The 24,579-nt window shown below is 39.1% G+C and overlaps 1 protein-coding gene across 1 annotated transcript in view; it reads left to right on the forward strand.

The window, feature by feature from the left end:
* LOC106172498 (limbic system-associated membrane protein) overlaps window positions 1–19,552 on the forward strand; it is a 31,658-nt gene extending 12,106 nt beyond the window's left edge. Inside the window, exons 3-9 of the mRNA XM_086997656.1 lie at window positions 7,962–8,065; window positions 9,853–10,078; window positions 10,354–10,523; window positions 13,085–13,199; window positions 13,479–13,669; window positions 16,621–16,759; window positions 18,650–19,552. Coding sequence (XP_086853782.1) covers window positions 7,962–8,065; window positions 9,853–10,078; window positions 10,354–10,523; window positions 13,085–13,199; window positions 13,479–13,669; window positions 16,621–16,759; window positions 18,650–19,077 — 1,373 coding nt within the window. The 3' untranslated portion in view covers window positions 19,078–19,552. The remainder of the gene's footprint in view (window positions 1–7,961; window positions 8,066–9,852; window positions 10,079–10,353; window positions 10,524–13,084; window positions 13,200–13,478; window positions 13,670–16,620; window positions 16,760–18,649) is intronic.
* Window positions 19,553–24,579: the final 5,027 nt, after the last annotated feature.

Below are 24,579 nucleotides of genomic sequence, written 5' to 3' on the forward strand. Positions count from 1 at the left end.
GAGAATGATTCGATTGTGCGATTCGTTTGCCTTTCAACGACGTGAGTGCTTAGACAACCGCGCACACGTGTGTGTGTGTGTGTGTGTGTTTGTTTGTGTGTGTGTGTGTGAGAGAGAGAGAGAGAGAGAGAGAGAGAGAGAGAGAGAAATTAAAGAGAGAGAGAAATCCACTTTGTAAAGTTTATCTGAAATACGCGATGCTATGTCACAACACTTCTTTAATGGAATCAGAGCTCCCAGAAAATGTTGTTGCGTATGGTTCTTATTAAGGTTGGCGCATTCGTTGCCTTATAACTCATGAGTCTTTGATGAAAATTACTCAAGGCAACATAAGCACATGCGCTGGAAGTACTTTTGAATGATCTCGGCAATTCAAGACAGCATTTCACAACTGTTACAAAGTTTGGCGAAGGGAGGTATAATACAAATTGAAAAAAAAAGCTCAAAGAAGTTTCGCACCTGTTTTTGGCATTCTAGAACGCAGCGTGACGTCATTGTGATAGCAAGTTACCCCGAGGTTCTGACGGTGACAGGGCCTCCCCTTCCATTTACCTAGTTTTTTTTTTTTTTTTTTTTTTTGCAACATTGAAATCTCAATACACTAAGACAGAAACACTTTAGCTCGGTTGTATTAAAATAAAATAGTTAACTGCCGCACATATGCCCCGTTGGTACAAAGTAACGAATTCAAATGTGGATACTTTATTTGGTCTGTGATATCTGTGTGATATTCAGTGGTAAAAATGGCTGCTCATTTCAGGATATGTAACTACTTAGAGGTAACACATGAACCTCTAAACTAGCATATTTAAAACTAAATATAAAATACGATAACTTTGTAACAAACTACTAGCGGACCCTGTGGTCAAAGAGTAGGCCTATGTAAGGATAACAATTTTATCCAAAGGACAGAGTTTTCCATAGGATTAGACTGGGCCTTGTTGATACAGAGCCGTCACACTAGCTAATTAAACGCCGTTATTATAATAGAACGACATCACTCTGAATTGCTAGCAGTTTGTATTACAAGTGCGATCTATGTATGATATTTCTCTTGTGGCACTTGCACCAGACACCGACCAGACGGCCGTGTTGTTAAAACGCTCGTGTCCTCGTTAAGTTCAACCAGCCGCGGCGTCACCCGACCCGTACTCAGGCCCTCGTGGTGGCAGTTCGATTTCTGATAGAATGTGAAAATTGAAAGCAAACATGGCGTCTAGGGTTGCACAAACAGTTACATCACATGGACGAGTGAGTTCGGTGCCGGTGAGATAGTGAGGCCTACATGTGTGGTAGTGGTGGAACGTGATGGCATGATCCCCCCTCGCCCTCCCCCTCCGGGTCCTGTTTAACACCACCCCGTCCCGGGGGTGTCTCATGTCGCTTGGTGTCATAAAAATGGAAGCATGTTTACTAGTATTTGCTGCGACGGTGTTTGCGTTTGTGCCCATGTCGGTGTATTGATTTGCGCGCGTGTACATGTATGTGTGCGTACATCCGCGCAGACGTGTGCACACGCATGCAGGTGGACGGAAAAGAATAGGCCTAACCCTTTGTTCTTGAATGAGAGAGAGAGAGAGAGAGAGAGAGAGAGAGAGAGAGAGATAAAGTGAGTGAGTGTGCGTGTTTTCACGGTGGGGTGGGGTGGAGAGAACAGCCCTTATCCATCTTGTTAATCAAAAGTCGAAATTTGTTTCCTTTAAATACAAACTAGAAGGCGTGATCGGCATCAGTCTGAGTTATTTCTGTACATCAGCTGAGACGTTATTTCAGCGAGTTTAAAGTAGAGATGTTTAGGACCCACCTAGGGGAAAAAATCCAAGATAACCCGCTGCTCTAGAACGTGAAATTATTTCATCTACTAGCGTCGCTGGGAAATGATACTTTTCCTGAATGAAATTCCAATGTTCGATTCTTTCACAGGATGCAATCAGTTTTGACAGTGCCTATTTGACAGTGCCTATATTTGAAATGTTCCGTGTGCAATAAGTAAGATAATTTCTATTAAGATACACGTGTGAGTGAATCAGTAACAAAATTTAGAAATAAAAGATGCTGTTTAATATTAGGGTCCGGAATTACCGTAACTGTTGTAGAATATCCATGTTGACAACCACCCCTCTTGCTTAGGCAGATACATGAACTGCAGGCGGGGAGGGGGTTGTAGGGGTTGTAGGGGACGGAAAGGGGTTTGGCGAGGATGGAAAGGAGATTGGAGGCAACTTTACCCAAGATTGGCCTTCACTCTTTCTTACATACTTCAAAACCATGAATGCATGTAAACAACCAAGGCCAAGGCTAACACGCTATCAAATAGGAAGTAAAAAACGGAAATGGATTAATTTTGATCTCAACCTTTCTTTTAAGTTCGTTTTGAAGCGCCCTGTAAACGTCTTATTAATTGAAACATAACTCAGGATGAAGGAGCGCTTTGCAATTACAAGGGTGGGTGCCAGCAACTGGGCTTAATTAAAGGAATGACTTAAACAGAAACCGTGTTGAAGTTTTGGCATCGGATGTCTTTATCGTTCTGTAAGTGTTTTGTTGACGTTTTCTTTCTTTATATTTGTTTGGGACAAGCCTCTGAAAAAATGTGTACATTTGCTATTAAAGTGTGAAGTGATAGAAGCAACAGTATTTGTTCAAAATACATATTATGATTAACATGGGTTTAAGACTTAACCCTTATGTTCACAACACGAAGTCAGGCGAACTTTGACCACGTGATCTCGGGTCAGCCAATCAATTTTCATCATCATCTGTCTTAGCTGACGTATCTAATGATCTGTTTCGGTGTCGTCTTTTTTTAGGTGGCTGCATCTAACAAATAAAAGAGCAAACTTTTCGGTGGCCCGCTTTGATCCTCATTATCCGCTTTCTATAATGACACCATAATGCAGCGTATATCATCTCTTCCTATAAGTTCTGTTTATTCTTAAACGAGAAATGGTGACGAGACCGCATTTTTGGACATTCGTCTTTGTAATGATAAGTTATGCAATATGTATACTGGAATGAGAAGAAAAGAAAAGAAATAAAAGAAATATTTATTTTAGGCAGTAGATCTAAACCTCCATACATTTTATGATAACAAAAGCAAACAAGAGCAGCTGCCAAGCATTTAATAAAATTTGATATCAAATGTCAAAATGGCACAAAGGTAGAGTGTTGGAATTCTACAGTCCTTAATAAGACATTCTTAACCCCCGTGTATCGTCTGCTAGGGAAGTCTTTTGATAAATTCCACACATTTTCGCTGCTGTCAAAACTGTCACCTCACAAGTAGTAATCGGCGCATGGCGACATGACCTCTGACCTTTGAAAATCACGTGGTTTCAAGGGTTGATGCACATCCTTTCACTTGTGCGTGTTTTTCAAATGTATATATTCCTTTTTATTTCAAATGTCATCAGCACTTTTGTTTTCTAAGTGGTTTGTGATGATTTGACCTCAGAGCTTTAAAATCACGTGATTATTGTGCATGCTTTTATCGACTGCGTACAAATGTTTTTCAAAAACAGAGCCAATTAAAATCGTGTGGCGCAAGGAAAATAGCTTATATACATGTGATGGAATAATGCATCGTGACACCACCTAGCATTAAGAAAGTGGTAAAAATTTACATCACAAAACAATTGCTCAAGTGAACGTTCTGTGTATACCGATTTTATATGAACAAAACATTCGCCTGCGTCCATAGTCATATGGGTAACCTCACATATCTAAAGACCATAATTCTGTCGTGCGAGTGCCATAATTTCTGTTTATGATACTTCCGGCAAAAAAAAAAAAAAAAAAAAAAAAAAAAAAAAAAAAAAAAAAAAAAAAAAAAAAAACTGGCCTCAAATGAATTATCACACAACTAACAAGCCAGAATTAATAATCCCTGTATATGATATTTCCGGCAAGGAAATCTGCCCCTAAATGATCGTGAATTATAACAAAAATAACAGGTCAGAATTAATATTACAGTATCCATAATCAGAAACACTTACTGTCCTACTGTTTTATTTTTTGTTTTGGTCGCAGATATTAGATCCAAGTTCTCAGCTAATAAACTCCTCAGCAGAACCCGAGGTAACCTTATACAGTCGTTTTAACACAGCGTGCTGCGCGCGGGTCAGCAATGCTAATGGCATTTTAATCGCCTGTACAGTATTTAATGTATCTTGTTTATTTCCCCTTAATGTGACGTATTTATTGGCCATTCCTAGTCCTGACGCAGGTCAGAGACCTTAATAATTGACTGGTGAAAATCTCTGCTCGGGTTTTCATTGCAATGGAGGATCAGGGGGTGGGGGTAGGGGGGGTAGTAACCACGAGCTCCTCTCCCACCCCTTTTTAGCCAATTTCTCACCCATACAAAGTATAAAAGGCGAAATTAGACAAAACCAAGCAAAATCTCTTTACTGTACTTTTACGTATTATGGTATATTGTCCCTGTCTTCTGTTGTTTATTTTCTAAAGCTTGTCCACCCCCTAATCCCCCTCAACCTCCTCCTTAACAAAATCCTGGATCGGCAAGAGCTTCTCATCTCAGAAGAATGTCTTTACGAAGAAATCGATGTATACACAAATTATTATACACTAAATGCGCATATATGGATAGGTACAGGGCATGATAACCACACCGTGTAACTTTTCTCGTCTAAGGACATTAAAAAACAACAGTAACACCAGTAAGGGGTCAGATTTCAAAATATGCGTTGGTCACAACGTGTTAATTTCTTACAGCCAGGGATAGAACCCCCGGGGTTGATCCAGCGAAATTTTTGACAGTCTTTTAAATTATCTTTGTTGATTCATCCTCCATTTTGACCATCTTCCGACAGAAAAAAATTTAGATACCCGTAAATGTAAACTTCAAAAAATTTTGACCGTCTTCTGGAAGACCCAGAAGACGGCTTACGTCCACCCCTGGACCCACTTAGAAATGTTGGTTGATTACACCTCTGTCACATCGGATTTTCGACCGCTTGGAGAAACAAATTTCGGCCAGCTCTCCTGATTCTTGCGTCTACCTTTGTGAGAGATGGCCAAGCCGTCTCAAGCCTGGTGTAACAGGGGCTTTAGCCAACTTTAGCCAACTTTAGCCGACTTAACAAATACAAAGCCTCTGTCACATGTTCAACAATTGGGAAGCCTTTCCACCCATATCATACACAAACAAATCATTTTAGACGCATAAGCATTACTGCAAGTAAAGCATAACTTTTTAATGCCTACATCCCGTTTCAGGAAGGAGAGATCTACCGTTAGATTGCGCTGAATTTTATTTTCAAAACGCACATATTTATGAAGATCACAAGGTTATTTTGTAGACGCCCATTGCATTTATAGGGAAATCACAATGGAAGAAAAGGGTACATTTTACGGTTGAACGTGATGGCATTTTTTCAAAGAAAACTTGGATCAGATACACAATACGTAACATGAAGTACATTTTAAAACAACAATGGAATTTTGTAATACCCTGCTGCTTGGCTGTTGTAATAGCAAATAATAATGGCAAATTAAAGAGTCGATTTCGACAAAAGTCCTGATGGTATCTCACTTGAAGAAAACCTCTGTGCGTGAACAAATCATACGGTTCAGACATCGTATAAGCGCATGCCAAGGGGAATTTAGATGCCAGTACATATTTCATATTGCCTGGGCGAATGGATAAAAGTGCACTTTAATCATAAAAAACACGATGTTTCTTTTTTAAATGGGTCCTTATGTCCATTGACATAGGGTTATTAGATAGCGCGGTTTTTGAGGATCATATTGGCACCCGTCAAAACCCCCGTTGAGAAAGAAGCGCTGATGAGATCAAAGATCAAATACCAAATAATGACAGCGAGTCGATTTTAGCAAGCAGCATGATAGCGTTTCAACAGCGCTGGGTCTTTATCTAGAAAAATCACGTTTCCTCTTAGATTAGATGTCATGTGATTCCTGATAATAATTGCAACTTTTTGAGACGTTGATGGTGTTTGATAGACAAGTTACTGCAGAATTAATTGGACCCCTTCTGCGTATCATTTAGTGCATGCTGAGAAAGGACTTGCAGATTATTAGCCGTGTCTTTGTTGCCCTTGGCAACAGCCCTCGAGGCCTCGTGTCGCGCGCAGGTATGACATTTGTCAGTATCGCATCTTCCCGCCACAATGGATTTAGCGAGGGGGATAATCCGGCATTGGGGGGTAGGATGCGCTAAAACCGCGCAACGACACGAGCCGTTCAAAAAAGTTTAATTTCAGTCTTATTGGATTAAATATTTTAAATTCCTGAGCTCTATTTTTCAAACACCTCGTCGAACTTCATCTGATACTGCGGGGATTTGGTTAAGGTGAAACATGTCGGAGAAATAAGAGTAGGAAGGTGAAAGAGTAAAATATGTTGTGTTTAGAACCCTGAAGGGAAGATTCGCGCTGAAATAAAGGGTAACCGCATCTGTGAGTGTTTGGCGAGTGGATACGGTTTCAAGGTACATCTCTTCACGCTCGGGCCCTTGGTTGTGACCTCGTGTTCGGGATTCCATCTCACGTTTAATACCTGCCAAGCTTGTTACATTAAGTGGCAAGCTGTCATTTTTTATCCGTAAGAGTTGTTTTCTCTTAGTAAACAACTATTCGAGGCTTCTGGTCAAATACTTTATGCATTCTCTCTCTCTCTCTCTCGCTCTCTCTCTCTCTCTCTCTCTCTCTGTGTGTGTGTGTGTGCGTGTGTGTTAGTCTGTAAATGCACGTGAATGTGTGTGTGTGTGTGTGTGTGTGTGTGTGTGAGAGAGAGAGAGAGAGAGAGAGTATTGATAAAGTTTATTGTCACATTTCGTCAGTTCTCTGTACAATTTTGCACAACAACCTCGTTGAACTTCGTCCCATTGGGGGGTTTGATCGTATCTGCATATACGAAATGACGACTGTCGCAGTGTATTATTGTCAACACGACTACTTGAATTACATCATGTATGAGAAGAAAAAATACAACAACCTTCACACGGTAAAGTTACAAATTTTTCTTAAACGAGACACACGGCACGCGCTTACACAAACCACGCTTTGTTCCTGTCTGAAATTGCCTACTAATGACAATACTCCGGCAAATATTTGTAAACCATTAAGAAATATTTGGCAAGTTTTCTTTTTCTTTTCATTAAAAGCTGATCACGAAGAACACGCAATCTTGACTGGCATTACGTCACTTATGATATATTTGTACGTTTTCTTTTTTAGTTAATTTTTACCATAAATAAGCCACCACACTGCGCGTGGAATACTTTACGACTCTCTTCTCTGAAAGAACTACTGTTTGGTAAAACTAGTTTCTTTCTCCATAGAATTTATCATAAATAACGCAGCATTCGTGGAGCGGTTGAAATTATTAATGTTTTCATTCAACAAGAAGAAAGACAAGGGTTTGAGATTTGACTGAATGCCCCACCTGAAATATTTTTACTTAGTGGGTATAACGAAAACCTTTCACGACTAGTGCTGTAAAAAGACAGGGTGGGCTATAAGTCAGTCCAAGGTCGCTGAATTTCTGAGTCTGTGACAACTAACTAGCTACTGTGTTCGCACAAAATTGGTCACCTTGTCATTTTAAACTACTATTTCTGGATCGTTTGCGCGCATGTGTTTAAGTGTGTGTGTGTGTGTGTGTGTGTGTGTGTGTATGTGTGTGTGAGAGAGAGAGAGAGAGAGAGAGAGACAGAACACGTGTTAGGAATACTAGGGTGATTTCCCTGAATTTATGCTGTTGTTTGAATATGCTTAAAAGAAGTAGAATGTATGGAGTGTAACGCTTGCGTACATATTCCCGTATAAAAAAAAAACACTTACCCTTTATAGTCTTTCTCACGTCTGAGTGAAAGTTAGCAGTCATTTTATCGGGTTATCACACTGGCCTGCGTATAAAATTAGCGGATGTGTACTAATTATTATTATTTTTTTTGTCATATTTTGTTTTATTTTCAGTTGGAGTTGATTTCGTGTCGCAGACGGAGACCGTAGCCCTTGGAGATACCGCTGTCCTCCACTGTAGCTTTCCAGGCGTCCACAGAATGTACAAAAACGGGCAGGTGAGGGTTCAGAAGGAAAATCTTTGCGTCCAAACCAGACCTTTTTTGCACTGGAAATTTTACAAAGATGAGGAATTGAACATCGGATCGTTGGCAGACTCTGTAATCTAACAACTCGATTGTGCGAGTTGAACCGATTTCGGTTATGATCGAGTGCTAGTCTGAACGCGCCTTTTCCGGCATGCGCACATGGATGGACACGCAGATTTCTAGATTTACGCTTGCACGTGAAGAATTTAACCCAGATGCGCTTGTGTATGTGAACATATACAGGCTTACGCACGTTCAGAAACGCTGACACGCACGTGAATTCACATCTCACTTATTTTCTTTAAAAATCCTTGGTCCGATGAGTTTTAATTAAAATTCGCTTCTGATTTTTTTATTCTTGCTTTGGGCACATAAGTTTACAGACAATTATTGACGCAAGCGAGACTTCAAATGACAATTTTCTTTTCAAAATATAATTTACCTAAATCAACGACTTTAGTTTTCGGAACATATTGTTAAAAATGTTACGTTTCATTATACCTCAATGTCAACGCACTTATCTTCTTTCTCAATATGTGTGCTTTTTTGTTGTCAAAACAGACCAGGTTATTTTCGATTCCCGAAAAATGGTTTTAAAACATCCCATAATTAACTTTCTAAAGTAAGTTAATTTTGGTAAACAACGCCAAGGAGGGATTGGTAAAGCTAAATATTAGTTTAATTACCTAAGTTTATTTAACGCATTTGTAACCGCAAGGAACGCGTGTCCGTTCTCTAGGTTTCCCTACTTGTAGCATGGGCTTTAAGTGAAACAACACGTACTTCAACCTATTAACATGTTATCGTTTGTGATATTGAATTTCACGCTCAAACTTGAGGTGTTTTGACAAATGTGTTCGTGGAAGACACAGCCGGGTTACATGTACCTTTAGATTGACTATAGGTACAATGCCACCTTAAAAATTTCTATTTATTGATTTATCTATTTATTTATTTAAATCAAAAGGATATTTTCATCCTCATCAGTATTATTAATTTTATCATTAGCATTATCATTATCACTATTATTATTATTACTGATATCATTATTGTAAATAAACATGAAAATGAGATTTTCTTTTAACCACCTCCAGTAGTTTTTTCAGTGTCAACAAACAACAACAACTGCTAATCAAAAACTAACAACAAACACTGTACGTCTATGTTGATCTATAAACATCCGATACCACAAAGGTTACCTCGTGTACCGTACCTTCAACCTTAAGGACATTACGAAAGAAAGAAAACTAAGTTCCGACGTGAGGTCATTGACTTTTATCAGAACATTGGAGATTGTCAGTTTTGAAATGATGCCGTGGCTTTGCCTCATTAACTTCATTCTCATTATAATTTCTGACATTACAATCAAAAGAAATACAATCGGCTCGAGGTACATGCGATAAGAAAAGGGGAATTGTTCAGGACGTCCATGTAATTTGTTAAGGGAGTACTTCATTTCCTTTTGAGTAAATGTTATGTCAAGTTTCTTTCAAGTTTTTCAAACCAATTCATTACCCATGCAGTAAACTTTGTAAAGCATGACATTTCTCCCCAATAGGTGATGTAGCAAGTTGATCCATTTCATTATAGCCTCATAAATCAATACCGTGGTTTTGATTAATTTGTAAGTTTAATCCCTTCCAAAAAATTCATCTGTTAACTTGTTCGTTTCTAACTCACTTACTCCATTAAACCATGGGTCTTACGATTTTTTAATTGGTACATGTACATATTCATCTATATCTTTCTACTTTCAGGTGGACTGGGTACGAGAGCCACGAAGTGCTGGGGATCCCGCCAGTCTTATCGCGCGAGGCAGCAGCGTCTTGGCTTTCGACAAACGCTACAAGGTCTTAACCCTTCCACACTCGGCTTTCTCCATCTTGATCATCAAGAAGGTTAACCAAAAGGACGTCGCCAAGTATCGCTGTAGCCTAAGCCAGAGAAGACTGAAGCATCGGTACATCTTTCTTAACGTCACAGGTAACGGGAAGCATTTCTTGAAGCGTCATGGGTTACTGTGTAGTTTTTGTGTGACGTCATAATTAATGGGTTACATATGTGTCGTCACTGTTTTGCCGCTGTTACGTCACTGTTTCTGTATTCGAAACGTCATGTGTAAGGTCAATTACAGCAAAATCCAAATGTGTCACTTAAAATTTACACTAGGTTGAATGAGATTTACGACATCAGGTAAATTTGAGCTTTCGATTCGTTGGAGAACTTTCAACTTATCATTTTTTATATCAACAACGCAGCAACACAGATCCAGGTCGATCGCAGTCCCGCAGAAAACAAGGTCAACGCGGGGTCAAACCTGACGATGTACTGCCGTGCCACCGGGTACCCGCGCCCCCTGGTGTACTGGACTGGTAGACTGAAGGACGGCACGCCTTACAAGTTCTCTGATGGGAGACAGGAGAAGTTTGTGAGTGATTTATTACACGATGTAAAGGGTTTTCTTCACAATGGCGGATCCAGGATTTTTTATTTTGTTGAGGGTGTGTGTTGACAGGGTGGGTCCGAACGTGGGGAGCAAAGTAGGCCTATATAACTTTATTCGTAGACGAGGAAAATTTTAATGTATCTAGCGCACAGGGTTGAGAATTCCTTGTGCTTTAAATTGTCTTGCTTGCCTTATGGGATTTTTTTTTTGGGTGGTGGAAATGGGTTGGGGGGGGGGGAGAGAAGGAAAAGTCGAGAAGGAGGACAGGAGACCCACTGTGCCCCCTGGATCTACCATGGTTTTAATTTCATGTTCATTTCAATATTGTCCAAATTGATGTCATTGATGCCAGAATTAAAACAACAATGAGAAAATTCAATAACCTGTTTATATATTTACAAGTATTTCGATTAAACTATGACAAACAGTGTTCAGTCTATTTGTTTGGATCCTTAATAATTGCCACAGAGGTTGAACAACAGTGGAATTTGGAATAGAACGGGAATACGTGTGTTTGAATGGTACAATTCTCTCCTTGCCACTCTCGCTCTCCCGTTTCAATGGTATTTGGCAACATTGTACACGTGCACATATTTCCCCAATTTTTCACGGATGCACGACTTTTATTACTTGTTTGGTTGATAAACTAAAACACTGGTATGTCCAAACAAGCGGCAAATTCCCGATCGCGTATGCCAACATTTTCCACGCGGTTACACACCAATTCTCTAATGAGGAAACTCGCTTTAAGACAAGAGGAATTCTAGAAACTCTGTAAGCATTTAAGGAAAACCTGACAGAGAAAAAAGTAAACATCTCTTCTATGTATTTGATGAATGAGAACCAGAAGTCGCCAATGTTCAGTTTCAGAAACATTCTGGAACCTCCAAAAATTCAAGTGTGAAAGTAAAAAAGCAAATGTTACTTGTTGTGATGTATGAGAAACCGAGCTAATTAAGACAAAAGGTGGACTGCGTTTTTCCCTGACGAATGTTCATTCCAAAGTATAGCCACGTGTACTTTGCCAAAGATCCACTGGAATTAGATTATGTTCTTTGCATTTGAAGGAGGGCTTCGTTAGGCTGAAAATGACGTCTGTAACCTGAAGTTCGAGAACGATATGTCTTCAAAATCAAATAAAGTAAACAGTAAAAAAATGACAACGACAGCAAATATTAGATAGATGAATTAGATTAATAATCAACTAAATTTAATTATATGATCAAATTATCAACATAATTAATACAACAAACAACACAGCTCACTAAAAAGAAACACATAATGAAAACTGCAACACCGCAAAAGAAGCAAAATGTACCAGTGCAGTACAAGCAGAAAGTTATTAGAAACACTGGAAGCATGTTTAATCCTTGTGATACAGCTTTTGCCTTAAATCAAAAACAAGTGGCAAATCTTTTCCTTCATTGCAGTTTCAAAAGTCTGTGATCTTACAGGTTTAGTCAAAAGGAAAACATTTGTTTTTTCCGCGTAGGGACTGATTAGAATTCGCGAAGTACATGTCCTTATTACAGCATGTAAAGAATTCCTTAGATTTTTGTTGTGCGCTGCATTTCAGAACATTTGGCCTGATCAAACGGAAAATTTTTGATTGGAGGCCTGTACGAATATAGGGACAACATAGGATTTCTTTTTCTAGAAAAATAGTTATCACACACCAATAGTTGCGACTGACTTAACGAGAGAGAAAGAGGAGAGAGAGGTGTGGGTGGGGGAGAGAGAGATGCAATGAATAGGGCAAGCAGTCAAAGTTAAGTAGAAACAACCCTTAGTGACAGAACCAGCCACTGAAGACTAGCATGATAATCGATGTAAACTCTAAATAAATAAGAGGGTACAGGTTATAGATAATCGTATGTAGACGCTCTTCTCTATCTCTTTACCAACCGTTTATTGCATTCCTTAGACAGCTTTGTTTGTTTCATCTTACGCAAGAATTGCTAGAGTATTGAAACACCATTATACGGGAGAGTAACTCTCAGCCGGATTGCGTTACAACAATCAAATAAGGAAAATGCGGAATTTAACCAGGGGAAACTATACCGAAATCGTTGTAGCTAAAATGAGTTCCCTCTTTCTGTTTTACAATGTATATTTTGAATTGTACAGAGGAACAGTGACCTACAGGTATCAAGGACATTGACACGTCAAGGTCACTGACCTACCGAGGTCATTGACCCGTTAAGGTCACTGACCTACCAAGGTCATTGAGGGGAGTGATCACTGGTTACCACATGCTCAGTGAAACATAGCGTTGGGACCACGTGACTTCTACCTTGTCGCCGCGTTCTGACGTTGTTATATTGCGGTAATGGGATGTTTATTTAGGTGATTATTTATCAATCCTTTTTGTGACGGAGAAAGTCAACGGAGGTTGTCTGGGAGCAAGGAGAGCAAAGTGAACATTATCCCGAAGACAGGTCATTCCTGTTCTGGTCCGTATAGGCATCCTGTTTATTTTTATGACATTTATTTTATTTCATTCTTCCCGTATTTCTGAATAATTATTTTCCTGTTGTGTTCAGGGGGATACACTCACGCTGGAAAACCTCAACCCACGAGATACGGGCACTTTCACGTGTCACGTGGAGAACTTTGTGGAACCAATCGAACGCAAGCATTTTACAGTCACGGTCAGAGGTAGGGTGTGTGTGTGTGTGTGTGTGTGTTTGTGTGTGTGTGTGTGTGTGTGTGCGTGCGTGCGTGTATGACTGATTTCATATTATCATTATTATTATCAAAATGCAAATGTTTTTGTATTTTGTAGCGTAAATAGCTGGCCAATGCGATATAGTATCGTTTAGAGCTCAGTAAATTTTCAAAAGTGTGGCATTTGAAATTAATGAGTAATTACCGTAAATAACTCAGTGTTTTGGTATTGTTTATTTATTTATTTATTTATTTATTTATTTATTCCAGATCTCCCCTGGTATTTGCACAGTTACCTCCAGGGTTTCAACATCCGGCATTTCCTCAGCTCATGGACGCCCAAGCCTGGTTTCGGAGAGGCGGTTATGTTACGCTGTGAGACGGCGGGTATCCCTAAGCCAAAACTCACCTGGTATAAGGACGGGAAGCCCGTTAGGGAGACATACGAACTTTCCATATTTGTGAGTTGAATCTATCTGTCTGTCTGTCCGTCCGTCTGTATGTGTCCATCACTCCCCCTGCCCTCTCCCCCTCTCTCCCTCTCCCCCTCCCCCTCTCTCCCATTCCCTCTCCCCCTCTCTCCCTCTCCCCCTCCCCCTCTCTCTCTTCATTTGTCTCCCTATAAGTCGGTCCATTGCACCAAAAGTTAATAAAGATTAAAGTATCCTCTACAAACCAAAATATCTAATCTGAGGGTGTTATGGTATACATATTGAAAGAGAGGGGGGGATCTCAACACACACACACATACACGCACACACACACACACACACACACAGAGAGAGAGAGAGAGAGAGAGAGAGACGAAAGGAGAGAGAGATACGAGGAAATGTCGACAGGCTGGAGTAGTCTAGACACGGAAGCGCGACACAAATAAGCAACCCGATGAAATCGTCTTTCAAAATTTCACGTGAATTTCTATACGGAAAAGACAGCTCCCCGTCATTTGAAACCTCTTTGTTTGCACTTTTTGTAACAGTTAAAAAACGTTTGCAATGATAAACCTAGGTGTATATATGTTGCATTATCATAAATACGTCGCCGATCAAAAGACTTATGTTACTAATGTCGCACAGACGCCTATACCGGTGATATATTTATCAACTGTATCATGGTAAGTTAGACAGGAAGAAGCTGACTTCAAGTTGCCTTAGTTCTGTCCAAGACCGACTGTTTTGAAACTGTTGTGCGGTGCAAAACTCTAAAAACGGCAAAATTGATGAATATCACTAAAATATTTAAACGTATAAACGCACAAAAATGTCGATTTATGGCACATTTTAAAATGGGCATTTTCGAGATTGTGCCTCGTGTCAAACTTTGCTATTCTTAGATGGTTCTTGTGTGAACATTCTTGCGAGCGTCCCATATTGTTAACATCGTGACAAAATTGTTGCCTGTTGACCAAAAAGACGGAGACAGAAAGATCGAATATCGCGATTTTCGCGCCTCATTAAAGCCACCTCTGCTCCTCTGATGCTAATCACAATGCATAAAGGAGAATTACGATATAATACTCGCTCACAGCGGAGAGCGCGCAATAAAGTAATGGGAGTCCTTTTTTTGTAATCTATGGTTATTCTGAAACTTGACGGGTGTCAGACGTATAAAATAATCGTTGTGACGGCTTCACGGGCGTTTAAGCATGTCAGAATAACATTGGTGAATAACCCTTTTCCTTGTGTGAAGTATGGGAATCTTTGTGGGGGTGGGTTTTTTCTCCCTCTTTTTTGTTTTGGCGTTCTTTCTTTCTTTCTTTCTTGCAGCTTTCTTTGATATTTGCTGCAGTTTTTCACTGGTACATAGTGCACTTATTGTCAGTTTGAATTTGTACGGTTTTTAAATAATTTTCTTTGGCATCTCTCTCTCTCTCCTCCTTCCAGTCTCTCTCCCTTTCACACACACACACACACACACACACACACACACACACACACACACTTTCTCTGAACGGGCACTTTTTATCCGCTGTTCTTTACATCTTATATCTGAACCTTCTAAATACTACTCAAAAAACGTAATCGGACTATTCAGTGTAATTCAACGTCTGCCGTTCCTACGGACAGCTTTTAATTCCCTGTCAAAACTATTGACCAAACTATTCATTTTATAAGACTTTCCAAAGTCTGTACAAGATCCTAGTGTTTTATGAACGCCTTGGTAACACCCATGCGGTGCGCGTATGTCCAATTTTTTCATAGAACGAATGACTGTACTCACGTTCACAAACATTTGGAGTGACTCTCTAAATTATTTAAAGTGACATCTCTTAAAAGTTGTTAAACGTGGGTGGTGCCCGTAAATTTGTCATGTAAATTGAAATATCGTTTAAAAGGTGACTCCTCTTTTTAAGAGATATTAAGGAAATCGAAACTGGCATCTTGGTTATTTTCTAAAATAGGAGGATAAGGTCGTAAATCTGTCACGTGTCAAGATAAGCCGGCGTGCGACCTGACAGGGTCACGAGCAAAGGGCGGTTAATCACACTGGATTAGAACTTGAATGTACAGATAGCCTCTTCAGTTATTAACACATACTCTACAGTCATCTAGGTAAATTATGAGACCCCTTTTTAATAAATGTAAGGGGTAGTCAAAAACATCTTGGCAAAGGCCCCATTGCAAATAAACAAATAAATGGATTTAAAGAAAAGAAAAAAGAAAACGGGATGCAGCCTAAATTTCTCGCAATATACTTTACAATTACAGTCAATGATTATGGGTGAACTTTCATCTACGGTCAACTGCAAATATTTTGAATTTTATTGATCTTTTTACACTAGAGAACAGAAATCAATTATAGCAAGGCAACATTTTGGTCTCCAAATAATCAAATCGCTACTTGAAAAGATGCTTAAGTCTCCCCTAACTGTCAAACCCAATTTATGACCTCTGTTTTTTAATACAAATATATTTGACGTTCCTTCTGTATATTACAAGTAGCAGAAAGGGGAAAGGGTCCGACACAAATTTATTACAGGTCGTAGTCATTCACGACCTACCGCACTTCTGCGACATGACACATCCATCTTTTTAAACAGTTTTAAGTCTTTTAAGTCACCAATTTAAACTTGTCAGCTTTCAAGAGAAACCGGGGAACACTGGAAGTATTGGCAGATGCCAGTTTGCGGGGGACAGTATATCATTCCAATATAGAACACGTAGAATCTAAATTGCCGTTTGACTACAAATATTTGAAAGAATTTTTTATGAAATGAGAAAAAAAAAAAAAAAAAAAAAAACAGCTGACATTACCTCACATTTACCGTAATGGGTAAGTTTGAAGTATCGCAACAAGAAATACACACAGATATGTAACGGAAATGGAAAAAGACCCACAACAAGTGAATGTCACTTTATTTATTTATTTATTTATTTATTTAATTGACCGCCTACCTCTTGTTCTCCTTCAGACTTACACTCCATCCTATCGCCCAAACTACGTCAACTCGAGAATAGATATAAAAAACTTTGGTCCCCACCACCAAGGCAAATACACCTGTATGTCCAGTAATGAGATGGGATCTATGGAGAAATCTATGACGCTTATGGGTAAGCCTATTCTGACATTTAATCTATTATTAATAGTTTGTAAAGACCGTAGTATTGGTATAATAAATTTTAGTAGATTTTATTGTATATTGTATATTATAAATGAATAAATAAATAATTGTTGTTATTACTGATATTATTATTATTAAAGGGATAATAGCTCTTCGTATGAGATTTATATTTTGCAATAAAAACATTGTGAATAACTCACAGAAATATAATATATTCTGTTTTACCACAAAAACGGCAGGTATAACTATTTTTTCTGATATCTGAGCTTGTCCTTAGACCAAGTGACCTCCATTGATGGCTATGCTGTGTTAAAATCTCTTAAGAGATTTTAACAAAAAAACAAACTTTTTAGAAAAAACCAGGGACTAACTTTGAATGTAAAAATTGATTCATTAACCATTGGCAAGTATGGGAAAATTGTTGTTTACTCCAGGAAAATTAATTTTTTGGCCGAAACGAAAAGTTATTATCCCTTTAAATTGTGTGCAGTGCTCTCGTCATCTATTGAAAATAAGGCCACACTTTTTTATTTTTATGGATGACATCCTCTGGGGACCCCAAAATCGGTGCGAGCGGGCGAAAAAAAAAAAAACAGTCCAAAAAAAAAAAAAAAAACTGCTTAAGAAAAGTTATGTTTTCAGTACACAGCTGGAAACACTAATTTACCACAGAAACACGTATCAAACTAACAACATGTCTTTATCCATGCTCTCAAAATATTAAAGCATTGTGAATAGGGACTACTTCGTAGAAAGGTAAAAAGTCATGAATATAGGCCTATAGGCCCTATATGCTGCATATTACCAAATCTATTTAAGGTTATTTCATGCATTCTGTTGGTATAGCAATCAATAAAACAAATATCAAATAAACAGCGTGTCTTTATTTGTACTCTCAGAAAATTTAAGAATTGTGAACACTTCACAGAATTGTTAAAAAATGAAGCAAAGATAGGCCTATGCTTCCTACTACCAAATCTAAAAAAGGTTATTTCGGTCGATGCCATTTTGTCTACTTCGACTCACACGTAGCAGCCAACTATCGGGTGGCCTGTCCGACCTTCAGTCCACCAAATACCACGACGCTCTTGTCGACCCTTTTTTCGCTACAAAAAAAAAACCTGGTAAGCCTATGTGCTGCTTTGGACAGAATGTCACTGAAATTTTCCGGGTGATGATCGCTGGCCGCGGCCAGCCTTTCGTATAATTGTATAAAGGTGATATCTCCATGTCCAATATCAATGGCAAACCAATCCAAAACGACGGCCCCCGTTCTCTTTATGACTTTAATTGTCGTGTATTTTAAAATTAATGCTAGAAATGAATTTGACGGCAAAGCGGCCATATTTCCACGTGGTGATAATACGCATGCGCAGAAAGCTCATTTTCCGCACTCGGAACTACTCGGATGTCTCCGCAGTCGAGAATGACAGCATGGAGCTTGCGGAATTAGCCGAGGATTGCCGATTGCATTTTCCGGCAAATTCAATAACGACGTTTGCGACAACCAACTTCCTTGGGGGGGGGGGGGGGGGGGGGGGGGCGGGGGGGCCGGGGGGGGGGGGGATTTTTTTTTTTTTTTTTTTTGGAGAACGGAAGAAAATCGGTGCGCGCGCAGGATGTCATCCATAAAATTAAAAAAGTGTGGCCTAACGAGGTTTGTGGGTTTGGTTGGAGTGGGCGAGCGGTCTCCAGTAATTAGGTTAAATTCATTAAGTCCACCTGAAGCTATACATTTAAAAAGGAAACGGAAAGTAAAAATATTTAACATAGGAAAATATAGGCCTATTTAAAAAAGGCATAAGTAGGCCTATCTCAATGAAGAGAAAAGATGACATTTTTATTATTATTACTCATGGTCTGATACGTTTATTTACAGGAAAGAAGGATGTTGTTGGAGGGAATCAGTTACCGCAAGTTTTGTTGTCCGACTTTCCGACAGACGATGAAGACATCGTACGAGGCCTGAAAAAGACGAACAACAACAAACAAGATGGCGCACCTGACGAAGACGATGATGAAGGGAGCGGAATGGACACTGGACGAAATTCGTCTTCCAATGCTCAGAGAAAATTTGATTCAAAGCCTAGCTTTCAAATAACACGAGATCCTAATAGTGACAGACGGCCGTTTTACCGTGGTGACAGACGACTGTCATGGCGCACGTCACGTGCAAGACAATACCGCGGCCGAGTCCCGCAAAATGTAAGACACTACAACAGCAGACGATGGGGCGTGCGGACGTCGGGGAACTGGAGGAAAAGTGGAAGATCATCACAAACGCAGACGAACTCTCGTCGCCCATAATACAGTTGCTTGTATACGACAAAAAGATTCTGTTTTGACAAGAAAAATGTTCGTAAATCCTAAAAAGAGCTGTAAATAGTAATGATTTTGGGTTTGCGTGCATGTCAGTGACTTCTACATAATTTGGCTTTTCTATCACCGAAAAGATAAAGTTTGATACTCGTTGCTGTCATGCACAAGTGATTTTCAGATAGATAGCATTTGGTATGTCCAGTTTGGACAATGATTATAACCACTAACCATTCTATTCATCTGTGCCTAAAACCCAATCACAGTAGAGTCATTGGCGTAACTAAAGTAATTGAACGATGGATAAAATAATTAAGCACTTTTCTTGTCTTTGAAAGATGCATAGCGTTTCCGGAGATAAGGCAATCATGACGTCACGTGCTAGCTCCCGAAGAAGAAGAAGAAAAAAAAAAAAAAAAAAAAAACGAGGGAAAGTATTCGCCCATGGATACAGTAAAGAAGTAAACGCATATCAACCTTGATTCGTTTTTATTCAGCAATATTTCCTTTGCCTAATGCAATTAATGTTTTGTACATAGACCTATTCTCTCTGTAAATATTAATTGTCAATTTGCGTGTATATGGTTTCTATATATATATCGGGGGGGGGGGGGGGGGGGGGGGAGAGGGGGGTCTGGGTTTGTGCAAGCTTGATGTTATAAGTTTTATAAAGCTAATTCAAATAGTTTAATCTCACATATGATTGAATGAAATTGTATTTATTCCGATGTTGTTTCCAAATTTGTGTTTAAAGATGGAATATTAAAAGTCTGCAGCGACACAAAAGATGCAACAGCAATACCCACGGGTCAAAATGTTGAATTAAGCAAGTGGTTGGAGTGTGTTAGTAGGGATTCTGCTTCATTGTGTCGGATGAGAATGTAGTTGTGACAAAATGCACCCATGCATTGTAATGAAAACGGAAATGATGACGTGCACGCATATAATAAATTGATTTCTCTAAAAGGCATCTCTTATTCTTTTTGTAATGAGGTTTTGTAGATCATATGACTAATTTTCCTGGTGCTGTCTTCCATTTCATATCCATTGCAGTAGAAAAAAAAACTTATTTCCAGTTTTGGCAGCGAAATATGTGCATCTTTACCGTTATGTTGTTCTTCGAGATCTCCACAGCTATAAGAGCAAGGGTTGCGTTCATTTGTGTTTCAAATTGCTGCTCAGAAATCAATCAAGAGTTTCAAAGTCAAATTTTCTAGAAAACTAAGCTCCATGAATTAAGCAATATCAAATTTAATGAGACGTTTGTGCCTGGCGACAGTGGCTTCGTAATAAACACTGTTGGGTCTGAGCCGTGCCCCCCCCCTCCCCCCCCAACAAAAACTCTCCACTGGTTACGGTTTTGTGCCATTCTATCTGCTTCAAACATGGACACACATTGTAAACGTATCCACAAACCTTAACTCGAGGACTTCACAGCGGACGCCTGCAATCAGGCACGATAATTCTTAAAGGAAGAGTTACGAAGGAGTTGAAACATCTTTTTTAGGAAATCTTTATTACAGATTATGTGGTAATTGTTTTTACGAGTGAATAAGGCTGTTTTTATCTAAAATCACAATCTTCTACATTTTTTATTTATGTTGATAATTATTTCCTTAGTGCTTCTCTCTTTTTATACAAAGTCTACCGAACATTTTAAAATGGACTTTACACATAAAACAAATATATTATATATCGATAAGATCTTACGTAACTGACCATCTGTTAGAAATGCACCCCCCACCTTCCACTTGCTGACACTGTATGACGGTCATCTAATCTCGACTAGCGTGAAAAAGAGGTCGGATCAATGACGAAGGTGAACTTTTAATACGGATCATAACATCAAGATAACCTCATTCTAGAACGAGCAACCAGGGGCTTGGGGTTTTAGGAAATCAAACTTTATCAATAAATAAAGAGGCTCGGTGACTCGAAAAATGATAATGTTCAAAGGTGTACTTTCCATGCCACGAATGCTTGATATGCCTACCCAATACCCAACTGTCGACATTGCACTGTTTGTTAATGAGGGGGGGGGGGGGGGGTAATAAAATTAATTAATAAAAAGTTATCGTAATTGGGATATCAAAAGAATGACTAAACTTTTTTGTTTTATCTTTAAAAAATCTTTAATGGTCCTGTTAATGTGTACCCAGACCTCATATTTGATATGTAGTATATTCAATTTTATTCCATTTGAATCTTCGATCAAATTTATTGTTTTTTCCAATTGTACTACAGTAGCCGGTATCTGACCCTTTCATTCTTTGGGCTTACGTTTGATAGATCCTATATTCCAAGGAAGGGTCTACCAGATCCGCTCACTTCCAACAGTACCAATTGCTTCCTGTCAGTAAAATTACTAGTACTAATTACGTACCACCAATGTTTGGCTCTAACTCTGACTACTTTTCATTGTTAAGTCTTAAAAAAACTTCAAACTTTTCAAAAACACGTGTTTTGAGAACGTACATGTATACCCAACTTGCTGGCCTGTAATCAAGACCCTAAATTAATCATAAACAACTGAACCACCTTTCATAGATTGATCATGGACAGGAAGTCATTCCGTTAAATTAGAAACCTACAAATTTACAATAGCAGTTCCCCCACCCAGCAACGAGTTTCAAGGCCACGAAACTAAATCCCACATTGCATTTCTGTTCAATAAATATCGGTTAGATAACAGGACCTGAGCGCAATTTCTAGCTGAACAATAGCTAGTGTATCGTATTAAATTGACTCTTTTCACCCTGGATGCCAGAGTTTGATAATCTTCATTATCAGTTCTCTGTCATTGCGATTTTTCAAAACATACTTAACCCAAAAAATACTTATTTACAAGTAATATATTCACAAGTATTATGGACAGATGTCTATGTTATAACAGCTAGTGGATGCTGAGGGGGTGGGGGGGTGGGGGGTGGGGTGGGGGGGTGGGGGGTGGGGTGGGGGGGGTGTCAGAGAGGATGCTACTGGGTGATATACATGTACCCAGTAATGCAAGAGCAGCGATGCCAATATTCTGAATTTACTACCCGGTAGCAATTCAGAATTAATTAAGAACTTCATCGGATGAAAGCATGCTGATAACAAAGTTAAATTTCTATTAAACTCTGAAACACAGGGAGCTTCTTCTGTGTCAACCTTGACCCTCCGGTGACACTGGTGTGATTTAAATACAAAGAAAACCAAACCAAAGCCTTAATTATAAGGGAGGAAACTCGTGCTAAGAGAGTCATTAAATAATCTTTACAAAACAAGGAGGCTCGCCTCATATGTGTCTGCAATTGGCAAGTTACTCAGACGACCCATTCATATAATTAGAATGTGAAACTGAAAAGATACATTGTACCTTGAGATTCGGGCTGGACAGAAATATTATTTAAAATACACGTAATTGTAATTGAGAAACTTATATATAATTGACTTTAACAGAATTCCGAACCCCATGGTGTCAGAAAGCGCACCGGTATGATGACATTGATAATCAACGCCGATACTCCTAAACTCGTAGCAACAAAAGGCTTAAAGTACGTTAAACAGAAAAAAAGGCAATTTCATTGCCCAGAAAACTAGAGTATTCTGAAACACAGTGTGACAAAAAGCATATGGTGAAAAAGTACAGGTATAGATATTGGTCACCGACACTTATCTGAAACTCGGGATGACAGAGAATAACTCAGGGTCCAAGAAAGTCAACGTCAGAACCCTGAGAACCAAAGTGTCTTACGCATAATAGCAATATGATAAATCAGTTAATTACAAGGTAGAACTACAGAGCGAGACGCATTGGGAGAAAAATAGTGATGGATTGCGATTCGTTTTGATAGTTTGTCTCTGAGATATCTACATGTGTCAATACATGTACTGGTTGACCTCTTTACAACTGGTTTATCTTAACTTGAGTTTCAACCTTGATTTTTTTTATCAATTGAGAGGGTAAACGATAATTGGTGCTATCATTTTACGTTAAACCCAACGCCAATTATAGCACCCCGCGAAAGATTTTCTTCATATTTTGGGGTGATTAATGTTTTTAAAGTACATGCAAGTATAAACCTTGCTCGAAAAACCATGTTAAGGCATCCGCTTGGCGTATACAGTGCGGTACTTCAAAGCACATGTGCATACTAGTAATACATATACAGTAAATGTACTTGCAGATTTTGTCTTGAACTGCCAACCGCCAAGGACAACTTTGACCTACATTTTGCCCGAAATAGAGGTCATTTGAAGGTCAGAAATGAACGACAGGTGGTTATCTTATCCCAGTAAGAGTACACCTGTTGATGACACCTTAGGTGTTAGTGGTATCTCTTTGAGCAAACAAATACAATGATAGATGTGAACCGGGGTAGTGAACGTACAGGAGACGCATTTTTATTGATTCTTTAAAATATGCTGCCCAATGGCGATTTCATAATATGCGACCAAGATTCATTCTTAGAAAGTAAACCGTAGCCTATTTTTACAGACTGAATACAATATCACCACAGAATCACTCACAAGAGCATCTCAGAGTCTTTATTAAAAAATGAGTTTTCGCTCGAAGACAAAATCACCAGGGACTACCAATCAGGATACAACCGAGTAATTTCGACCTTTTCCGTCGCATACTGGCAATAAGATTGCAATTGGTTTGTGATTGGTTGAAAGGGAGAGGGGGGGTGTGCAATGCGGCCGAATAATTATGTGTGCGTACGTGCAGGCGATGGACGTGACATCGAACTGTTAATTTATCATGTGTTTGCGTGCATGCACTTTTCTCGTTCCGAAATTCTGCAGTTCTACAATTTTGCAATATCGAACATTTCGTTTACTAAGACGCCAAGAAAGCCGAGAGTTTAACAGAACCCGCAAGCCAATGGGAATCGGTTTCCAAAATGTTAGAAGATAAAATATACCACCTTTAGGGCTGCTTGGCTGCAAACCGGGCAGGGACAAACATTTTGAAAATTTATAAACAACATTTTAACACTTTAAAATGTATTTTCACAAGTAACTGTGTCTCTTTGGTTAAGTGTCGTGATGCCCCATACACAGCCGGTTCACTGTGACTAGTGACCACGCTGAAAAAAAATTATCTCCTAAATACACAAAAAGGGGGTACAATATCAACCTCTTTTGAATCAAGGGTCGCTGAACCCCATTAAAATAACGTGTGTTTATTTCGAATTAATAGTTTTCCATGACGACATCAAAGCGCCGTGCGGCGTCCTAGTCTATTCAAGTCCGACAGTGAGTAACGACGTTCCGATTCGCCACCATCAACTTCTATTAACTACACAGAAAAAAACTAGATCTCGGACCGTGACATGGGCTTCTGTCAATGTGGTTTTGTCCATTTTAATTATCTTTCAGTAGGTGCAGTTTTCGCCGCCCGACACTATAAACTTTACCGCGACATTTTTGTCCCGCAAGAAACATCGTTTGCTGACGCATATCGTACGGAAGGAAACGTCGTTCGCGCAAATTGAGCAAATGATT

Source organism: Lingula anatina, chromosome 10, assembly GCF_051362555.1.
Source record: "Lingula anatina isolate TDL-2025a chromosome 10, LinAna3.0, whole genome shotgun sequence".
Lineage (NCBI taxonomy): Eukaryota > Metazoa > Brachiopoda > Lingulata > Lingulida > Lingulidae > Lingula > Lingula anatina.